The 21,731-nt window shown below is 34.0% G+C and overlaps 3 protein-coding genes across 4 annotated transcripts; all 3 read right to left on the bottom strand.

The window, feature by feature from the left end:
- Window positions 1–7,277: 7,277 nt before the first annotated feature.
- On the bottom strand, window positions 7,278–9,984 carry LOC139882058 (probable methyltransferase PMT4). Of its 2 annotated transcripts, XM_071866434.1 has the most exons (9): window positions 9,676–9,822; window positions 9,473–9,642; window positions 9,187–9,322; window positions 8,801–9,041; window positions 8,463–8,688; window positions 8,134–8,294; window positions 7,732–8,035; window positions 7,519–7,651; window positions 7,278–7,427 (listed from the first exon to the last, which is right to left on the bottom strand). In XM_071866434.1, exons 2-9 carry the CDS (start codon window positions 9,481–9,483, stop codon window positions 7,278–7,280), a joined length of 1,362 nt encoding a protein of 453 aa, XP_071722535.1. In that variant the 5' UTR covers window positions 9,484–9,642; window positions 9,676–9,822. The 2 variants fall into 2 exon arrangements, with proteins under 2 accessions (XP_071722535.1, XP_071722534.1); XM_071866433.1 differs by having other exon boundaries at window positions 9,473–9,984.
- Window positions 9,985–11,796: 1,812 nt separating this feature from the next.
- On the bottom strand, window positions 11,797–21,647 carry LOC139882063 (triose phosphate/phosphate translocator, chloroplastic-like). The gene is made up of 12 exons (XM_071866440.1): window positions 21,358–21,647; window positions 21,030–21,101; window positions 20,774–20,839; window positions 20,580–20,658; window positions 20,356–20,476; window positions 20,182–20,277; window positions 19,946–20,058; window positions 19,756–19,833; window positions 19,551–19,667; window positions 19,328–19,427; window positions 19,133–19,233; window positions 11,797–12,204 (listed from the first exon to the last, which is right to left on the bottom strand). Exons 1-12 carry the CDS (start codon window positions 21,645–21,647, stop codon window positions 11,797–11,799), a joined length of 1,641 nt encoding a protein of 546 aa, XP_071722541.1.
- On the bottom strand, window positions 14,060–16,749 carry LOC139882057 (beta-glucosidase 40-like). Its single transcript, XM_071866432.1, has 12 exons — window positions 16,618–16,749; window positions 16,458–16,524; window positions 16,304–16,362; window positions 16,131–16,206; window positions 15,885–16,044; window positions 15,546–15,801; window positions 15,205–15,320; window positions 14,909–15,129; window positions 14,764–14,795; window positions 14,587–14,689; window positions 14,329–14,437; window positions 14,060–14,231 (listed from the first exon to the last, which is right to left on the bottom strand). Exons 1-12 carry the CDS (start codon window positions 16,747–16,749, stop codon window positions 14,060–14,062), a joined length of 1,503 nt encoding a protein of 500 aa, XP_071722533.1.
- Window positions 21,648–21,731: the final 84 nt, after the last annotated feature.

Genomic DNA, 21,731 nt, shown 5'->3' with positions numbered 1-21,731 from the left:
TTTTTTTAAACAGGTTGTTCGGGATCAGCCCGGGATCGGAAGCGGGCCGGGCCCGGGCCTCGACTTTGAGGATCGGAAATTTTTTAGGCCCGGCTCGGCTCGGATCGTTTTTTGTCAAAGCCCGGCCGGACTCGGACCGGGCCGAGCCGGACAGGCCGTTTGCCCAGGCCTAAAATTACCCGATGAACCCTAATTTTTAAGAATCGAAATTAAAACTTACCCGGTTGGAGTTAGAGAAAATTGATTGTAGATTCATGATCCTTGTGTCGAGACGAATAGTTTGAAATATGGTATGGGCTCTGACGTCGCCGAAATCGGCAAAGATGACGTCGAGCAGCAGAGAGACAACGGAGAGAGTCGTGGAAGACGGAGGAAGAAGAAGAAGAAAATGAATTGAACCAATCGGTTCAATCATATTTATACTAGAGAAGAGAAATCGGTTCAATTCAATAAAAGACTATATTATTCTTATGTTTTTAAAACATTTACGAAAATGTTTACGTGTTTTATTTCAGTCAATTAAAAGTCAATGGTTAAAATTGTCTTTTTACAGTATAAAAATCGGTTCTTTCGGTTTATTTCGATTCAATTCGGTTTAATTCAAACTGTCAGATCGGTTCAATTTTAAATCATCCGCACCTATGTCAAAAGTTCTCTATACCCTTCTATTTTTAAAATATTTACAAAATTACCACCGCGTAAGATTTAAGTCAACGGCTATTCTAGTTATTTCATAAAAACCCGAACTTATTTTACTTTTCGAACCTAATAAAATCATTTCTACTGGTCTCGAACCTAAAAAATTTTCACAGTAAGTTAAATATATTATTTTGAACATAATATCAGAAGTTCAAAATTTTTGGAAAATGGATTTAATTTATTTTGATTTCTGAGTTAATTAAGGCTATAAGAAATAATTTATATATAATTAAGTATTTTTAAAATTATTTAAGTAATATTTCAGTTTGGAAAATTATGTAAAACTGTCAGGATATTATTTTCAATTATTTGGAATATTATTGTAAATTTTTATAATATCTTCCTATTATATAAATATTTAGTTAAATAATTAAACTAAAAAAATGACTTTAAGATAAATACCAAAATAGAATAAATTGGCTTAATATTTAACTTTAAAAATTAAAGTTACTGCGACGAGTGTGACGCGTAGGATTTTATTCGAGTAAATCTTCCTTTAAGCGTTAGTATATGTGAAATTTATAATCGATATTCGATAGGTCGCTAAGTTGCACGTTAATAGGACGGAATGATTCGAGGAGCAATATAAGGTGAGTGTTACTTTCTTTTTAATTATGAAAAATATTTTGATGCTTTATGAAATATATATATTACTATGCCGTGATTTCTGATTATATCGATGTTTATGATTTATTAAATATACGGCGTAATTATGTATTATACCTTTGAAAACTGGAGAGAACCTTCAAAGACCCTAAAAGCAAAATTATCTTTGCTTCTTAATAATGAATTTAAAAGAAAGATTGTGCCTTATTATACATATTATAAAATACGAATCCAATTAAAATATTTTATTTACAGAGGATTCAGTCGACTTTGTGGCGACCCAATCCATATAGAGTACTTGGTCATTGTGACCCCATGTTGACGGTCTGATCAGAGGGTACGACCATCCCTAGTTTATCTAGCTGGAGTTTTGATTAATTGCACCCATGTTGACGAGCTACCCATAGATTAGGATACTACAGTAGGTCGCTCATATTGTCAGTCATCCCTATATGTTCACTGATGGGGTTCGACTATTTTTAAAGATGTTTCATGACGAATTTCTGATGACAAAGTGATTTGAGATGTTTAATAATTCAAACGTTTATCCTTAAAGATATTTCAAAGAAATATTTTCAATAAAATCTCACTAAACATTATAGCTTACCCTTTCCGAAAAATCTATGTTCTTTCTCTTCAGGTTGAGTTAGTAAATTTTCGAAAGAGAAGCTAGCGGCATTCATCAGTGTACGATAACGAATAAGGTGGGCTCTGTGGCATTAGGACTATTTCTCACTATTTCATAAATATCGTGTTATTTTAAATGATATGTACTTTATTTTCGCAAAGACTTTTGTATAATTATATTTGTGAACGACTTGATATTATGTTTGAATAATGGAAAATCGAAATAAAGTTAAGTTAACAAACGTATATTAGGCACCGTTTCCGATCGGTCGAGGCAGTTGGGAGCGGGGTCCACAATCCCACTACATTCTATTTTCATATTCTCATTCTTCCTAATTAAAATAAACATATATATACATATAAATATTGTTATGAGTGCTTATTTTCAGAATTTAGCAATGGTGGTGAAATGCAAGATTATTTTAAGAAAACAAGAGATGAATGCAAGATATTTTGATCCTGGAATAATGATGGAATGTAATGTTGCTGATTCAAAAATAATCTATGGCAGTCAGGCTCCCTTCAATAAAGGAGGAGTAGTTGGAAGAGCTTATTTCAGGATGCCAGACATGATTAAGAAGATTGAAAGTTTATTTTCCTTACAGGTGAAGTCAACTAGAAAGGTTAAGATGAAACAAAACGTGAGAAAAAACCATTGAAGAATTGTAGACCGGATCTCCTAACCAGGAAGAAGAACCAGCCCAGCTATATGGAATGGCAAGCAAAGGAGAGAACAACATTGTTTCTCTTTTAAAGCTATAAACTGTATTTTAATTTGAAAAACAAAATCTAAAGCAAACTGTAAACATTCTCTTCATCGATAAAATTTCATAAAGTAAGATAAACAAGATTTTTTCTCGACTTGATTTAAACTAAAACTGAAAGAAAATTAAAATTTGATGAATTCAAAATTTGATTTTTGATTTCTAAGCTATAAGAAAGAAGAAGATAATGTTAAGGATTTTATATAGTGGTTCAAAACAAAACCTACACGTCATTAATCTCCTATTATAATATTAGAAAATCAGAAAAATAACAACTGATTTTTAACAATATGAGGAAACCAAAATCAGGTAGTACAGTGGTTTTTAGAAAAAAAGCAATTGTGTTAAAATAAGAAAACCCTCTAAATGCAGACTTTTTCTTGCTCTCCACTTATAAATCGATTTTAAACTTCAGGTAAAGTGTGAATAGTAAAAAACTTGCAGTGGAAAACCTCTCCTACAATTTGTAGATCAGATCATCCATTTTCTTAATATATTGACTTGAAGCTGACTTTTCGACTCAACCTTTGAAATGAAAAACTACCAATGCAGAAAATTTTACTATGCTATTCTAAATGAGACTGGAATATTACTTTTCTTTAACTTGACTTGAAAATGAAAAAGACTACTAGACTTATTTGAGTTAAGAACTGATATCAACTTCTTGAGTGGCAATTCTCGTTTTCTTTGGCTGAAATCTTGCATACACCTTCATTATAACTTAATAAGACATAATGTACCTTAATTGAACTGAAATGAACAAGAAAAGAGGCCTGCAAAAAATTCTCCCAATTCAGAACTATGTTTTTCAGTTTTGAACAATTCGAACTGCCATTTTATTCCTTAGTAGTTATCAATTAAAATTGACTTAACTAACAACTTCGGAGCATCAATTTGAAGCTAAATGACCCTTGTAATTGATTAATTTCATCAAGTATGGTGAGAGATAGAAAGTACCCAAAATCGGCAAAATTCAACAGTAGAACTCTAATCGATTAGGGGTTTTTATTCTGATGAATTTAAGCATAATTGAACGTCATGGATGGATATGCGACATCATCACGAGCATTTCCATAAATTGTCTGAGCTTCGTCGATGACTGTAATTCCGGTAAGCATGTTTTGCTTAATTATGACAGAATTCCCAACGTTTGAACTAGTTACAACAAGATCCTTCACTTTTTGACAATGTGCAACTTCATCCATACAAGTAAAATAGATTTGTGTTTCTGTATAATTCATTTTATCCCTTTCAAACCATTATGTATCCACTTCTTTCAATCCATAAACATTCATATACTTCAAAGAAGACTCATCAAATATTTTTACACCAATGTTGATCAAAACAAATGTTGATCGATTGCTTTTCTTTTCTCTCACGCTTTGTTTCATCTTAACTTTTCTAGTTGACTTCACTTGTAAGGAAAATGGACTTTCAATTTTCTTAATCATGTCAAGCTTCCTGAAACAAGCTCTTCCAACAAATACATCATATGCTATCTAGAGTTAAATTTAATAGTTACAACTTTTTTATTTTTATTATTATGAGTTATATTTTGTTTAAGATGATTTAAAAAAAATTATATCTCATACATAATGTAACATTCTTAAATATAAAATGTACTAAAATAGTCATATATATCATCTATTTATTTATTTTTAAAAAATATATTTAAATAAATTTCTAAAAAAATATACATTCATACACGACATAGGAACCCTCTCTTATTAAATAAATAGGTCATGTTTCAAATTTGTATAAATATTAATTGAGTTGTTCAAATCACATAATTTATTATCAAATCGAAATTCAACACATAATTTTTATTGGCGAATTAAAAATGTAACACATATATTTTTTTTCTTTATCATTTAAAAAGTTATTCATTCATAGCCATACACTATTTTTCAACTTTTTAATTAAATTCTTTATTACTATCTCATCATGTCATTTTTTTCTTGTTTTCATTTTTAATTTCTAATTAAAACAACTTTTTTATTTATATGTATAAATACATCATATATTATTCTAGAATTAATTCTTATAGATAATTTTTTTATTTAAATTATATAGTTACGCTCTCGTCTGTTGACGAGCCTTCGAACCAGCTAAAAATAATTCAAAATTATAATTTAACATATAATTATTATTTTTATTTATCATTAAGAAATTATCTCAAATCAAATTATAATATACAGTATTATTTTTTAAAAATTTCTAACTAATTATTCCTACTAATAATTTCATTATATTTTTTTTATTATTGAATTAAAATTTGATATGTGATGATATTATTTTTTTCATATTTATTTTAACTATTAAAATAAATTTCATACTTTAAATAAAATCATAACTCCAAACAATATTATAATATCTCAAACTAAATATAATAAACTAATTATATTTCATATATAGTGATTTTATTTATCACATCTCATTTGTATAAATTTTATGATCATGATTTTTCTTATATACAATAGGACAATTATCTGGTAAAATAACATCGTCAATTGTCCAATTGACAGGAACTAATGACTAGTATAATAAAAGAGCATGACAATTTTTTATTGACTTGTAAATTTCCATCGGTTTAGATATACAAAAATGAGACATTTATTAATCTCTAAATTCATTAGTACTATTTTTCTTTAGCAATTTTACTCTCTTTTTTTAATCAAAATAGTACATAAAATTGCTAAAATACTTCTACATCCTCCAAAAAAAATTGTCAAAAATTCCAGAGAGAAGCTAGTTTTCCCAATGCAAAATCCCCAGAGAAAATAAATAACAAAAAATTATCATCCATTAATATTAATGGAACTGAAAATCATAATTACCATCCTCTTCTATTTCTTCCTATGCCCTTCAATGTCATCTGCAAAAAGCTTTGTAGATACGTTGTTTCCATCATCAAAGGTGACATTAAAAAATGATGCAAGCCATAGCGTGCAAATCGCGTGCGATGTGAAAGGCTTAGAGCTTGCGGATGACGGTTTGTATCTCCTCCAATCAGGGCAAGCCACGTCTTGGAAAATCCGGCAGATTTTGTTCCCTTTGCGTTGGTGTTATGTTCGCGTAAACGACGACGTTTTCGGATCTTTCTGGGCATTTACCGTTAGATACAAATGCTATGGAGAATGTAAATGGAGCATAAGAGATGATGGCGTCTATTTCTACAACCATGACCAGCAAAAATGGCTTCATCGTAATTTATTTACCGACGAAACTTATTAGTATTTTCTATTAGTGTACGTAAATAAATCCAATTCTTTGTTTCGTAATTTTGTTTAATTTCTTCACGGAAGAGCGTAAACTTATGCTCAATTCGTTCCTTTCATATAAAAGCATTCAATTATTTATTACCGTCATTAATTAACTGTCACGTTTTTAATACAATTTACATAAAAAAAGTGACAATTAATTAGGGATTGATGGAGTATATCTTAATCCTATTGTTGAGAGTTTTAGTTTGGGCACTTCTACTCGTATCTCGTGAATGAAGCAAACATTCTTAGGAACACACGTCCTTAACGGGTCCGACGGATTCTCAGAATACATGATCACATCAGCCATACCATTTTCAACAACTAAAATTGATACTATCTTCGTTATCCTATTTGAAAACGGAAAAAGTATGTATTTTTATGCTTCAGAGTCGGATGGAGGGAGTACCTTTTCTTTATATATATATATACACACACACATCAGGAGCTAAGAGAGAAAGTGAAAGAAAAAAAAAAAAGTAATTAGTCCCTAAGAAACATATTTCAACCATGTCAGTTAGAATAATCGATCAGGCGTCTGTCGGTGGTGGATCGATTCCGTTCAATGAGAACTCTCCTTTATCAGAAAATCAGCAAATTAATTTAATTTTCTTCACGAAATATATGATTAAGAAAAACATGTCATTCTCCATTAAATAAACATCTAATATATCATAAATAACTATTGCATAAGAATGATAGCACCGATTATGAAATTCTAAAGCGTGAAGAGCTTCCTTTGAATTCGTGAATAGGGTAAAGTTTCTATACCCTAAGTAAAAGTAAACTAATTAAAACGACATTTAGATATTTAGAAAGTTGATGAGTATTTTTATTTTATTTTTGATAATTGTGTATTTTTTAACGTAAATGAACTATGATTTGTAATTGTAACTATTTTATATAGCTACGGAAAAACATAATGGTCAAACAATTCGAATTCGTTACTTGTTCAACAAAATGGGAAATAATAGTATTACTTTGTCTATTCGTAATTGAGTTGGCAACGGTGAAAGTAAATTACACCAAAATTGATGCTCAAATTAATATTCTTAATCTCATTTGTACACTATTGGTCAGGTAAGAAGCTAGCTGTGGTTATACACCACCATGAGATAAAAACAAATTCCATCGAAATCTTAGCATTTCGGGGGAGAAAAGAAAAAAAAACATTCTCTGGCATCAATTTTGACGCATATATGTAAAATTAAGAACTACTGAATATAGAAAGAATTGGAGAGGTAAATTGAGGGTAAAAAAAAAATTATATGACAAATTGAGAAAATTTCTGTACACATTTTCATGTACTGAAATGGGTTCACTTTTTAATGAATGGTTTTTGACAAACAAGCAGGCGCTGGTCACTGCCATTCTCAAGGTCAATCACCCTCGCTTCCCAGCGTATTTGCGTAGCAAGTCCCCTCGCCGTCTCAATGGTTGCCAAATTATCAGATATAACAACCCAGCCCTGCCAATGAAATACATATATACAGAAGTCAGCAACAGCAACAACAAAGAAAAGCAAAATGAAGTAAAGAAAAAAGGAGATGAGAAATAACCTCGGGTCGTAAAATTCGGTCCATCTCTAAAAATAAGTCCAACAAGCTGCAACGTTCTAAACTGAGATGTGATAGGAGACCATTCGCATGGAGCATGTCATAGGTTCGGGGATATGTCGGGAAGGATTCACACCTGAGCATAGACAGTCCAATCAGAACATGTTCTTCTACTCTTTTAAGTTTTTTTTTAGAAAGAAGAAGGAAAAAAATTACCAATCATGCAAAACACCCGCAAAGCCTTGATCAAGAATAAGAGGGAGTGTATTACGAGCCTTAAGAGGCACAACGTTCATGACCCATACAGATTTACTTTCTCCCAAGAATGCAGAATTTAAACCTCCGTAGTGAGCATTCATGTCCATCACATTTCGGATCATGTTATATGGAGGTAATGGATCTTCATCTCCCGGTCTCTTAGGATGATCAGAGAATATCAACGGTGTGAGCAATGACCAGTAGTTCCTCAGAGCTGATCTCCAAACCTGCGAGTCCTCGTAGAAATCTTCAGGTTGAACCCCTGCAAATTATAAGAAGATCGATCAATAAGCAACACAGCAACAAGACTTTAAGCATCGGAGGATTATTAAGGAAATAACTTTTTAGTATAGGAACAACACTTTCCATGGAATTCGAGCTCAGCTGAGCTCAGTTGAGAAGTAGATGACCTGTTCTGAATTGGCATCCATCGTTTGCTGGTTGCCCCACTGATACAAGATTTCAGAGGCTGGTAATATGAAAGGTCATCTTGGCCTTCTTTACAAAATGGTATACCATTTCTGTATTAACCAGAAAAACAGGAAATCATGAATAAAGTATGCCATGAAGTTATAGGAACCCAGGAAAATTTCAAATTTACATTTAGGAAAATTCATAGCCAAGATTGAAGAAGTTAAAAGTAAAAGTAAATCAAAGAAACGTGACTTATTGCAAGGGGCTTTTCTCACCGTGATGCATAGCAATTACCATCGGCCGTTTTCTGCCAGATGAAAGTTTCATCTTGTTGAGCTATGAGAGTCCAACAGATCTTCTCAGTGAATTGCTCCACTGGTGTTGATATGCTTCTCTTTTTTGCATTTACAGAATGTCCTTCTGGTCTGACTGTAGGCGATGTTAAAACAAAGTAGCCTCCAGGCTTGAGAACACGGTCCACTTCTAAAAGGAACATGCCATCTGCTTCATGAACCCCGAGTTAGATTTGGAAATTTTGGTAGGAAATGGCACAATAGCCGCTTTGACTTCGCTGCTTTCACAGTCACAGTCAACTGTGAGATGCAATAATTACCTTTTTGGTCCCAGACAATGCCACACTGAGCACAATGAACCATGTCAAATGACAACGTTGGGTATGGAAGTTGCCTCGAGATAAAGTTGCCAATCATGGCTGGAAGACCTCTCTCGAGAGCCAACTGAACTTGACTCCCAGTCACCTCGTATTCAGCTATACAGATAGCCATCACTTTTTGTGATAGTAAGTGAGCTCCAAAGCTACCAAATCCACAGCCAATGTCAAGTACATTATGGACCTGATGTACAAGATGGTAAAATTAAAGATTACTAAACTCCTGCTAATGAAATAAAAGAGAAAAAGGGAAATACACCAACTCTATAAACAAATTCTAAAACCCGAGTTTTCACAATTATTGCAAGTAACAGTACAGAAAGACTTACCCCAGCCTGAAAAAATTCAGAGTCGGTTCCTAGTCCAATCATCTCTGCAATTTGACGAGAATAATCTTTGACACCATCAAAAATCACCCCATCCTCAGAATGGAAAGCGATTTGGTTTTCTTCGAGTAGCATCAGCCTAAAATGTTTTTGGAAGTAATTATAGATAACAGAGAATAAAATATAACAAACAATACAGTTATCAAACCTAAATTTTTTAGTTGTAAAAAAAGCCATTTGACAACTGTCCAAGTCAAGAAAACTAAAACGAGGTCCAATCATAGCCTACCTTTTGGTCATGCTACCAGAAGCGAGAAATTGGTCCTTTGTTATCTTCACATTATTACTCCAGATCACATCCCTACCAGCCGGCCACCTTAGGGGTATCTTATAATCTTTAGGAGGGCGAACTAGACACCTCTGACCACCTTTTGAATATTCACAATGGCGATCAAACTCCTCCCCGTTTTGAAACCCAGCCAAAAAATTTGCAGAAATATTGTAACATGGTACATAATTTTCTCGGTCTTTACCACAAAGGTCAACCTCCTGCCGACCAGCTCCTAATGAGAGGCTCCTTAGTTCCAAATAATTGACAGTTGCTTGCTCTTTTAGCTTTCTGTAATTTGTATATACCACCGTGGGAACTGGAGATGGAGTTGCAGAATCAAACGAATTTGAAGAAGATGATCCAAATACTACAATTAATGCAAGCACGCTTATAAGGCATAGTAGCAGCAAGCTGATAGGTGGTCTAGGACCAAACTTTACAGATAGTTTGTGGAATAAGGGGCTTCCCATGGCCAAATATTGTAACCCGTACACCACAATCAAGTTTCAAATGTGGCTGTATAATCAATTCTACTAAATGTCCAAGAAGTCTGGAAAACCACAGCCTATCTTACACTTGACATATAAACTCGTTGATAAATGCTATCTTCGTTCCCGGCAGTTTCAACAAGCATGTACACGTGCAAGCTTAGCCTTCTTTCCAAGATCCAATCATTAAACTCGTAATCACAAATTCTGCGATCGGATGTAGAACCCCCAGAATCGAACAATGAACATGAGCTAGTAGCTCTAATCTACACCTGAATCGGGCCAAAAATGAATCCTTCCACAACTTGAATACTTCCAAAAGCAGAGATCAAAATGAGAATTCAGTAAAACAAGTGAACAGCAACTAGCCAATCAGATCAAACCTACAAAAAAGTCAAGAGATTCCTGTAATCAATACATGAAAATTGCACTCCATGACGACATATTAGCTGTTGGGATTAAAAAAAAAAAAATACACTAAGATTCAAAAACAACATTGGTGGCAAAAGTAAGAAGAGAAAATGATCTCAACCTCGAATCATATACAGAAAACAAGATCTCCTGGAACGCAGAATAGATCAGATCAGGAAAAGCAAATGACGAAGTAGTGAAATCATACATTTGACATTAAATTGAGTAGAGAGCTGAAAAATGTTTTAAGGAATCCAAGCACATACCAGCAATAGGATGTTTGTTTGCTGTTGAAGTGTTAGATTCAATGCTAAATTGTAGTTAAAAGGGAGCGATGGAGGCAGTTTTAGCGGATTCTTGTTGTTTGTGAGCCTGTGATGATGAATCATGACTGCGCCTTCGATTTGTATTTTTTTTTCTTTATTAGTAAAAATGTTTGTTTGTTTAAACTATGAAAACGTGATCTGGAATGACACGTGTTATTAATCCATTGGGTTGCGTATAGAGATGAACGGCTGTGATCCAGCCGCAACCGCAATATATTTATGTTTTTTTATTAGATTAAAGGAAGGATTTAAATTCCTTGATTAGTGGAAGTAGTTAAGAAGAAAGAAACCGGTTGCTAAACGAAGTTGCATTGTTGCAACTGCCATATAGTCATTAATAAAATGGGTTAAAAGCTTAATTAGGCAATAAATAAGTTATTCGAAGCCAAGCTGTAATGCATCATGATTGATTACTGCAAATTTTTGTTCAACCTTTAATTTTTTCTGTGTGCTACACAGAGTGGCACCCATTGAGAGTGAGTTGTGCCCATAATTGGTACATAAAACTTACATGACAAGTTATTTTGATCGACAAATTATTGGTACAGTTGTTAGTAAATTCAATTGGAAGAGAAGATAGATAAGCTTTTAATTACAGTACACGTACTTGACAATGTCTGTCTGTCCCTTCTGATGTAAAAAAGAAAAAATTAGAGAATTATTCTTCTTAAATTCACTACACCTGGCCCCATTCATTACTGCAAAAATGTAAATACTTTCAATTTCATCATAGAAATATAAAAATAACTTCAAGAAGAATATCCATAACCTAAAGCTATTGACAACCAGAACCAGAGCGTAGCATAGCTCTTGTATTTGACTCATGGGAAGCAGACAAGCTATAAAAAATTGATATTTTTTGAAGAAATTGATATTCTAATATAGTAGTACAGTGGAGCCCAAAAGACAAAATGACACCAGCCTAAAACAAAATGACACCAATTAATAAGGATAACAAAAATGCAATATTTGAACTTCTGAAGAAAGACAAGCAACCAACCAACCACAAACATTGCTTGAGATACAATTTTCTATTACTTAATACTAACATATTAACTCAAACGGAATTTCCCAATTCTCTGTTCAAGTAGTCGACAAACATCCTTTTTGCACTGTCAGCATCAGAAGGAGGAGCTGGTCCACTCAAACTCGTTTGACCGGTCAACTTAATGAAAGTGCGGCGCAACCTTCGTAGTTCCGGAATAGCAACTGATCCAGAAATATTAACAGTAGGCAAACCCTGTCCGATTGAAATCCCATTAATAGGGCCACCCAGAGATTGAGCTTCGACAATGGCATTGATAACTGCTTGCGTTGCTCTGTCCAATTCATACAAGGAATTTGCATCAGAAAATCGCGTGCCCTGTGTTGCAATCGTTGGCTGTAAGACTTTGACATCTCGAGTTTTGGAGTCCACCTTTTTTGTCAAATACGAAACTGCATCGACTATGGCAGAAGAAGATTTCTCCACTCCATCTTTATGTGGCCATAATTCGAATAAAGGCGAATCCCATCGATTTCTTTTATCCGGTTTCTCAAATCTTCTGATCAAATCCTCGAATATAGCATCGTCATACGTAAGTTCTCCCTTATCCTTACGCTCTCCGTTCCATTTCCGGCAATCAGTATCTTCGACGTCACAGAATACAACGCAGTATCTAACGCCGGCGGCGCGAGCCAAACACCACAACTCGTATCTGTAACCTTTGATGCTGTTCAGAGAATCTACTATAATGATATTATCTTTTGTCAAAGATCTATCTACTTCTGATCTGAGCACTCCTCTTAAATTCTTCTCTGCTGGCATGTTTGCGTAGCTCTGGTTCCGATCAAGATGAAATAAAGTTTCATCCACAATCCTCACTGTTTGTTTTGATTCTGATTCGTTAAGAGCTTCGGCTAAGCAGAGAGCAGATGTTGACTTCCCACTGCATGGTTGTCCACAAATTACAACCAATGCCATCTGAATTAGATTGGAGTTTTGATATCAGATGATTAAATGCTCCTCCCGAAAAAATTCACTGAACCAAAAATCAAGAGAAAGCATCACTCCTGCTCATTAAATTAAAGGAGTAACCTTGTTCATGGTCACAACAATGAACAGACTATATAATATAAATGACTTGATAAAAACTTGGACGAGGGGCTTGGATGGTTAAAACAAAATACTCTTGTGAACTACTTTCACACGGCCAATTGCTATCCTCTTCTATTATGAGTTCCAAAATGACCAAAAGAAGATCAATACTAAGTTTTCGTCAAGCTCCTTCATTGCTCAGTATGATGTAATTCCTTTCTTTATAATAAAATTATAAAATTTTACAAGGAATCTTCTTTCAACATTAGTTCCCACTTCCCAATTACATTCGTTATCTATTATCAAACATTCATGCATATTGACATCCATACTACACAGTTGAACAATCCAGAAAAGATCAGAAACGTTAAATTTGAAAAGAATAGTCAATCATGTCTTACCCAGATTCCAAAAAGAACTACTCGATCAACTTCATTAAACATACGGTTCAATCCATACTGTTAAATGAACTCATAACAAAATGTATTGAAGTTTTGGAGCTCAATAAGCTCAAAAGTGCACAACATGATTCATTTATTTAATTTATAATCCAAACACTAACTGAACAGTTTACGCTTCCGAAGAACGCCCCCAAAAAAATGAAAGCACAATTCAGGGAAGGCAAAATCCAAAGAGAAATCTCACAAACCCTAATTTGATGGAACGAAAATTAAGCTTTAATACAGTAAACATATTACGATCAAAATCATCGGTACGTTACAAAGGAAATCTGAAGAAAACCCCAAAAGAAAACGCAGTGAAAGAAGATACCTTTGTGCGAGAGAGGCTGCCAAGCTCAGCTGAACATACAGTGAGAGACTGAACAAAAGGCATCAGTCAGGTTGAAAATAAATTATTCGACGACTTTTTCTTCTCTTTTGCTAAAATATGATTTAGTCCTTGGAACTTATTTTAAATCAATTTAACTCTGTAGTTTGAGAATATCAACTTAATCCTCCTCGCAGTTAAATGTTTCTTCTACTAGGTGTTCAAAATGATATGATGTGATCGATAATATCTACCCAATAAATTTTCAAGATGAAAATTAAGATCACCTGGGAGAGATATCATTAGAATTAAATTCTTGGTCGTTGGTTGGATCATCTCCCTTGAAAATAAAGTAAAAAATGCATTCAACAAAAGTAAAATTATGAAACAAACGAATTAATGAAACCTTTTTCTTATTTATCATGTGTTTTTACATTGGCATTTGTTTGATGACTTTATAATTAAGTTTAGCCTCTTAAGTAGACAAGAAATTCTTGAACCATTGGACAGAGTCCTTAGGATATCTCTTCAGCTTGTCGTTATAGTCGACGAAATAAAGACCGAATCTGGAAGTGTACCCTGATGTCCATTCCCAGTTATCCAACAGAGACCATGCAAAGTACCCTTTTACATTACATCCATCTTCTCTGCTTAAACCAAAACTTGAATGAATTATTAGATTTTGGACATAATTAAATAGTACTTAGAAATGTTGGATAAACATCTTAAAATAATGATACTTACTTGATAGCAGCTAACAAGTTTGTGAGATAGTCATTGTGATATTTGATCCGTTTATCGTCTTTTAAAGCATCTTTGATTGGGATTGATGGGTCATTAGGATCATCCATTCCTATCATAATCATCATGCAAAACTGGGTAATGAAAATATGACTTCAAGTGATTTTAACAATAACTTTTCCATCAAGTCTAGGATTAACCTTATCTAACCCTTCATAACTAGAAAAAACCTTGTAGTTGTGAATAGGAATATAGGATTACCATTCTCCGTGATGACGACCTGGAAATTGCCATATTTTTGTTTGATGTAGTTCATTAAGCTTCTCATTCCTCGAGGTACTATATACAACCACATAGAATTTGCCTGCAATATTTCATGTCATTTCCAATTTGCCTAATGTAAACTTCATATTCAAATATAAGGAAGAGAGTACGTACCCTATCACCAATGACTTTGCCACCCATGACCGCTGAAAACAAAAAACAAAGCTAGGTTAAATATTGGGATTGAATTATAAGAATAGGTATTCGAGTCAAATTTTGCAAAATTTAAATTCAATGTTAGCACAAATCACTAACTTACGAAGTGTAACAGCGCCGGCATCTTCAAAGGTGTCGTTAAATCCACGAAACATACCATATGTATCATTACTTGCATAATAAGTAGTGTAGTGATTGATTCCGAGAAAATCTAGAGACCCTTTTAGAAGAGCAGATTGAGATTCCGAAAATGTAGGCAAACGGCTTCCTACTCTACTTCTCATTGATCTTGGATAATCCCCTGTCATCAATGGGTCAAGAAACCTGAGAAAGAAAGAAAATCATTTCAAAAGGATTTGATTTGACAAAAAGGAAAGTAATGGTAATACTTAATTTTACCAGCCAAGTTGAAAATCCTGAGCTCTCTGAGTTGCTTCAATGTCTACTATGGAACTTGTATTTGATTCAAACCACATAACATCCAATGTTATGGCTATTGATCCATTTTGCTTTGGCTACAAATTTTCAGTATCGAATTTTATTAAGGCTTCTAGAAAGTTTAAATTGTTTGAGAGTTAGTATTTTTTGTGATAAAATATAAATTTTTATTAATGTGCTTAAAGTTTTGGCGAATAAGCTGAAAGAAACAGTAAGAACTGAGAGAGCATCATCCACATTCAAACTAGTAAGAACTCTATTACAAATAACTCTTAAAATTGTGCGAGTTAATATTGTTTTACCTTATATTTTTGTCGATAAATATTAGCTGCAATGGCATGAGAGAGCAGAATATTGTGGCCAACTATGTAAGGCTCTGTTGCAGAATCTCCAAACTTACAAAGTGTGTGATTTCCTATAGAACAACGGCTTGGTGCTTCCATTCCCAAATCATAGCCTAGTATTATTAATGTATGAGGTTCATTAAATGTGATCCAATTCTTCACTCTGTCACCAAACTTGTTGAAACACGTCTCAGCATAATTCGCAAAGTCATCTCTGCAGAAAAATAACAAGATTGATTATCAATGCTGGTAATTTTGATCCGTCAAATCGAAAAAAGTGAGAGAATTGTTGTCTACATGATTTGGGGACTAAGCCATCCTTTGTATTTGTCATTTAAAGCCTTAGGAAGGTCCCAATGGTAGAGTGTTATGTATGGTTCAATTCCATAAGCAAGTAACTCATTGATGACATTGTTATAATGATCCACTCCTGCTTCATTTAATTCTCCAGATCCATCTATTAACAAAATAAAAAATTGAAAACTTCTTCACGGATTATTCATCTCTGTCTCAATTTAATGGAATCTCATTTGAAGGACTTACTAGGAAAAATCCGAGACCAGGAAATAGAAAACCTGTAAGCATCCATTCCCAAGTCTTTCATAAGCTGTATATCTTCCTATATCCAAAATTCAGTGTCATATAAGAATTGGCTCTAATTAATCTCCAAACCAGATGTATAAACAACAATAATAATATTCTGGAATCAATCTTACACGATAACGATGATAGTGATCAACAGCAACATCTGCAGTACTGTTATCAAGAATTTTACCTACACATCAAGAACTTTCAGACGGTAATAATACAACCTTAAAAACATCTAATTGTATCGTGTCATTTTCGAAGCAGATCGATTTGAATAATCACCGTGAGTATGTGAGTAAGTATCCCAAATGGTTGGTCCCCTTCCATCCTCTTTCACTGCTCCTTCATACTGTAAGAACATAAAATCTACAAACCAAGTTCAAAATTCCTAGCAGAACATTATGCAAATTATATGTAAACGATATAAATTAATTAGACAAACCTGGAAAGCTGCCGAGGCAGTCCCAAACACAAAGCCGTCGGGAAAATTTGACCTGCTGATCTGAGACACACCTATTTGTGTCCCAAGAGCAATCATTAGAATTGTTAACAAAATTCCTCCTTTGAAAATCATATTTCTCAATGAATCTTTCAAAAATGTGAAGTCTTTGGACTGTTTTTTATTTCAACTCAAAATTTTATAATATTTGCTTCAACGATCTAAATTCAATTTTATAAATGGGAGATGGCCGGCTAAGAATCATTTTTGCAGAACTGACGACAACTACGTCCAATCGAATTCTATCTGCATTGATAGCTTGCATTGCAAGTTGTTGTAAAAACTAATAAATTTGTCAATGGAACTGAAATTCCAAGACGATGACGACCAGTTCTAACATTGGAAATTAAGCTTGTATTTATTTGTTTATCTTAAAAATGTATCTTTATTCAACTTTAACTATAGCTGGTTTTCTCCTGTGAACAATCTAAAAACTACAACCAATCTTAAAATGAAAACTTACTAAAGAAACTTGAGTTACAATTAATCAAGTATTGTTGAAGAAATAATTTCTGGACCCCAATGTCGAAATATAGCACTCATCGAGTCCGATATGACTTCTGAAAACAAATTCAAAACGACAGTGACATTTCGTGAATAAAATGGTGATACATGGCCAGTTTTTGCCACATCAGCTTTGAAAAATAATATGTCACGTTTTTTATGTAAATTTTATAGTAAAAACGATAATTAAAAAACGGAACAATATTATTTTGAATTTAATTTGGAAACCGCTACTAACAAGACAAGTTACGACCAATATAAACTCCTTGTTGTCTTGTCTTGTCTTGTCCTCCAAGGTTTTTGACTTTGCCTATTCCTACTCCAAAAAGGATTATGAATTTGAATGGGCCGGAGAACCGTATAAATATTAAATTAAATACCCATAATTCTATTCAACTGAAACAGAGTATCTAAGATCTTCAAAAGAAAGAAAGAAATATTCAAGGTTTTGGTTACTTGAAGCGTTCGTCGTCACCATCTGATATCTATTATCATGGCCTCTGCACCTCCCTGCTTGCCAATCGGGTTTGTGTTTTGCCCGGAATCTCATCAGATTATCGACTACTTTCTCAAAGGATTCGTCAAGGGTGAAAAAGACTTTTACGACCCTGTTGATATCATTGTGAAAGATTCTGTAAAGGAACTTGACCCCTTACTGCTTCCACAAGGTAACTTCTACCCCTAACTTTACAATGTCAATTTTAAATAGCTAGTCATGACTTGATCGTGGTGCAAAATTAATTTAGTTACGACTTACGATCTATCTTGATTATTTGTTTGAGAAATCAAATTGTGAATTTTTTGTGCTAAGGTGTTATATGCATGTATGATATGGTAGTAATTCAATTGGATGATGCCATGGACATGGATATGTCAAGCGCATGCATTATGTTATTTTTGTGTAAGCCAATATGTTGTGACTGTGGGTTTGATTATGAGAGATACTTATAAATGTGTGTGATTTGGATTTTAGGTGATTTTCACAAAGGTGGAGATGAATACAAAGCAGCCTACTACTTTAGCAAGTTAGGGGATGATGAATCGATAATACTTACCCGGGAAGGGTATTGGAAGGCTGTTAAACCTCAGAAGCAAATTGTTTACGAAGAAAAATTCATTGGTTTCAAGCAACAGTTCATCTTTTACAGGGGAGTGCCTCCAAACGGATCAAAAACTAACTGGGTCATGGGTGCATTCAAACTTAACCCGACTGCGTATTTTAAAAGCGATGAAGAGAAAGACTTCATTAAGAATGTGAGTAAACAACTAACTCTCTTTTTAATTTTACTTTTCTTGTGTTGCTTTGATTTCCAAATTTTTCATGCACAGCCACAAACTAATAAACAAAAACTATTTTAATTTGACTTCTAAATTTTTCACTCGTGCAGGCTCAAAGTTTCGTACTATGCCGTATTAAAGAGAAAGAAGACCAAGTAGAAGAGGTAACTGGACAAATAGTCGAGAGCGATAGTGATGAAGAAGAGGAGGATAAGAATCAGAGATGTGGAATATTGGAGGAAACTAAAAGTTTAACGGTGGATGAAAGAAAGCTACGGTCATAAACACAGGATGGTTACTTGATTACTGGTTACGGGAAGCACTGAATATTGGATTCAATTTTGTTTGGGCTGGTTTTAGATATTGGAGTAAACTAAAAAATATAAATAGTGAATATAATAATTCAAATTGTTTTCGATTTAGTAATTTGTTTTTGCAAAGTGTTTAAATATTGGTTACTGTTATTTTCATTGCTTACAATTATTATCACACCCTCTCTCACGATTCTAGGTATGCTTTTACAAGTCTGTCTGTTTTCTGTCTGTTTTGCTCCTCAATGAGGCGGGGCTAGCTAATAGCAACCTTCTGTAATGGTAACACAGAAAAAGTTGAAAATTCCGTCAGCACATTGTTCAACTAAATTTTAACATTCATCGAACTGAGATGAGTAGTTTACCCGTTTTTTCTCTTCAATGTTCGCCTTGATAAGTGAGTAGAGCGCGACTCCGGCGATTGCTATGCCAGTACCAACACCTGTCTGTGTGGATATCCTATTACCTGAAATTTTTGCTTTAGTTGTGAGAAAAGAGAGAGATATAACTGCTTCACCAAAACATGGTTTAGAGGGATGAGGAAGCACGTATCTAATTACCAAATACTACAATAGAGAAGCCTATCACAAACACTCTCTTCAACACATTTCCCACAGCATGTGTAAGTGGTGCCACCCTTTCCAACGTGTTCGTAGCAACCTACCACAACAAGTTTCAATGTTAACAGACAAAAATTCATGCAAAAAACAATAATTTCCAGTTTAATCTGAACTCAAGACAGTTGTTCGAAAATAATAAAAAAATCTTTGAAGAAATATTTACCTGATTGTACAAATGGTAAAACATTCCAATCCAAAACAAGTCAGATATGAACTTGAATAGACCAACTTTGGAGATTGCATTCACAAAACCGTATTGCATTAGCTGGGGACCCTCAATCTAAAACACAGTGACGTAGACAATAGTCAGAACAGCTCAAAGAGAAATTGAAGAGGATTAAAGTAAAGGCATCCAATATCGAACTTACAAATATTGCTGGAGGGATGCAGAAGAACAGAGCAATTATTGAAATATAGGCATACACATTTGTACTGTCCATACTCGTCTGTTAATGTATTAAAAAGAAGAACAAACTCGGAGTTACTAATGGAGTTTATAAAAGGAGACACTTGCTCAGCTTAATGGAAAACATTTTTTATATAATTCATTAGTATTACCATTGCTTTCTTGGAATAGATACTTCTGTATGTAAATGCCATGTTGGATATCATCGCGCTAACGAAACCAAGCCAGTTGAAAGAAAGTTCGGTCAGTGAAGCCATTGAGACACCTAAGAGGTGACAATTGATGCACAAAAGAAAATACATAATCATAAGATACAAAGCATCCCTGATTTCAAAAACAAAATAATGAGACAAAACGTTAAAGGAGAGGAGAGTAAGATTATGCATACCTATAACGACAGGGGCCAAAGATAACCACAGAGCCAATGGAATCTGGTGTCCTAACACGAATTGAGAGGCTGCAGCGCTGAAGAATGGCTCCAAGGCTTCGTAAAAAAACAAAAAAGAAGTATTAATTTGATAATTTTGAGGACAGCACAATCTGTAAACCTTTTTCCTAATACCTTTGATGGTATGTGTGAAAGACACAGCAACAGCTGCAAATGAGACATTTGACATAACATGTCCGAGAGCATGAAAGAATGCAACTGGGGTCAACACCATCAAAAGCTCTTTATCAATTGGCTGGTTAATAGTTATGAATGAAAAACATATCAGTACCGGAACACTATGTTACTGTGAATTAGTATCATAGAGATACAAAAAAGATGTAGTTATAAGTTCTTACAGCACGTTTTGGTAGACCAACACTCCAGGAAATAAGGCAATATACTACTCCAACGAGAAGATGTACCACAGAAACGAAGCTAAATATGTAATTATGGGGAAAACATTAGTATCAGATAGAAAAAAGCTGGAAAATTGTCAGACAGAGAGATGGAATTGTGTTGTATTATAATCTGAAAGTGAAGAAGAGCATACTATGGGTATGGGAAGTAATTGTAAACCTTCTTGTTGAGTATATTGAAGATTACATTCAAGACGTACCTGCATACACACCATTATTACAAGTTAGAAAACTTCCCGTCATAGATTATTCAGCATATTCAATCAAAACAGGAATAGGGTCAGATATGACAGACTGGCACATCCATTGCAATAGACAGCATAGTATTACAAAGTTCACATGTAACTATTAGGACAGATATGTAGTTATTATGCTATGAGAGTTAGTTACCAAGTAAAGAAGAAGAATCCGGTAACAAGTGCAGGATAGTTGTCGGCGAAACTCTTTGAGGGCTTCTCAGACCTGTAACAAAGAAGTACTAAATATTAACCCCCATGGAGACTTGGAAAAGAAAATATTAGTTCTCCTCAAATTAATCAATCTCAACAAGATGATCATACTTATACTCTCATGACAGCAAATTCACAAACTGAAAGTACATCAAAAGCATAAAAGTTCAATGCATTTGTTGTTTTTTTTCACCTCTCAATAAGAAACCAAACAGGACAAAGCACTTGGCAATTAAAGTCTATGACTACAGAAGAGTAACAAGCCTTACCCATCAAATTCTTTGATTTCTTGGCCATCGGCATCAGCAGCAGCAGCCTTACTGACCGGAAAGTCAACGGTGCTCCGGCGCCTCAACGGATTATTCCAACCAGAAAATGTCAGATTCAAAGGCTTATTATTAATGGGCAAGGAGGAAGCAGTAAAAGCTAGTGATGATGGGGTTTTGAAAAGAACAGATTTTGGTGAAACTCTGCTGGATGATAAGTAAATAGATGAAATCCCACAAATTTTGACTGAGGAATTCAGATGAACATGAACAAGACTATTCAAAGATGTCATCACTTCACTCGTATATATGAATCAAATACCCCAGTTGATGATTTATTGTACTGGTTTCAGTATTGTTTGTTTAAGCTTTGGTCT

The sequence above is a fragment of the Rutidosis leptorrhynchoides genome, unplaced genomic scaffold (genome assembly GCF_046630445.1).
Source record: "Rutidosis leptorrhynchoides isolate AG116_Rl617_1_P2 unplaced genomic scaffold, CSIRO_AGI_Rlap_v1 contig223, whole genome shotgun sequence".
In the NCBI taxonomy this organism is placed as follows: Eukaryota; Viridiplantae; Streptophyta; class Magnoliopsida; order Asterales; family Asteraceae; genus Rutidosis; species Rutidosis leptorrhynchoides.
The sequence above is the reverse complement of the archived record's forward strand: the minus strand, read 5'-3'. Positions and strand labels throughout refer to the sequence as shown.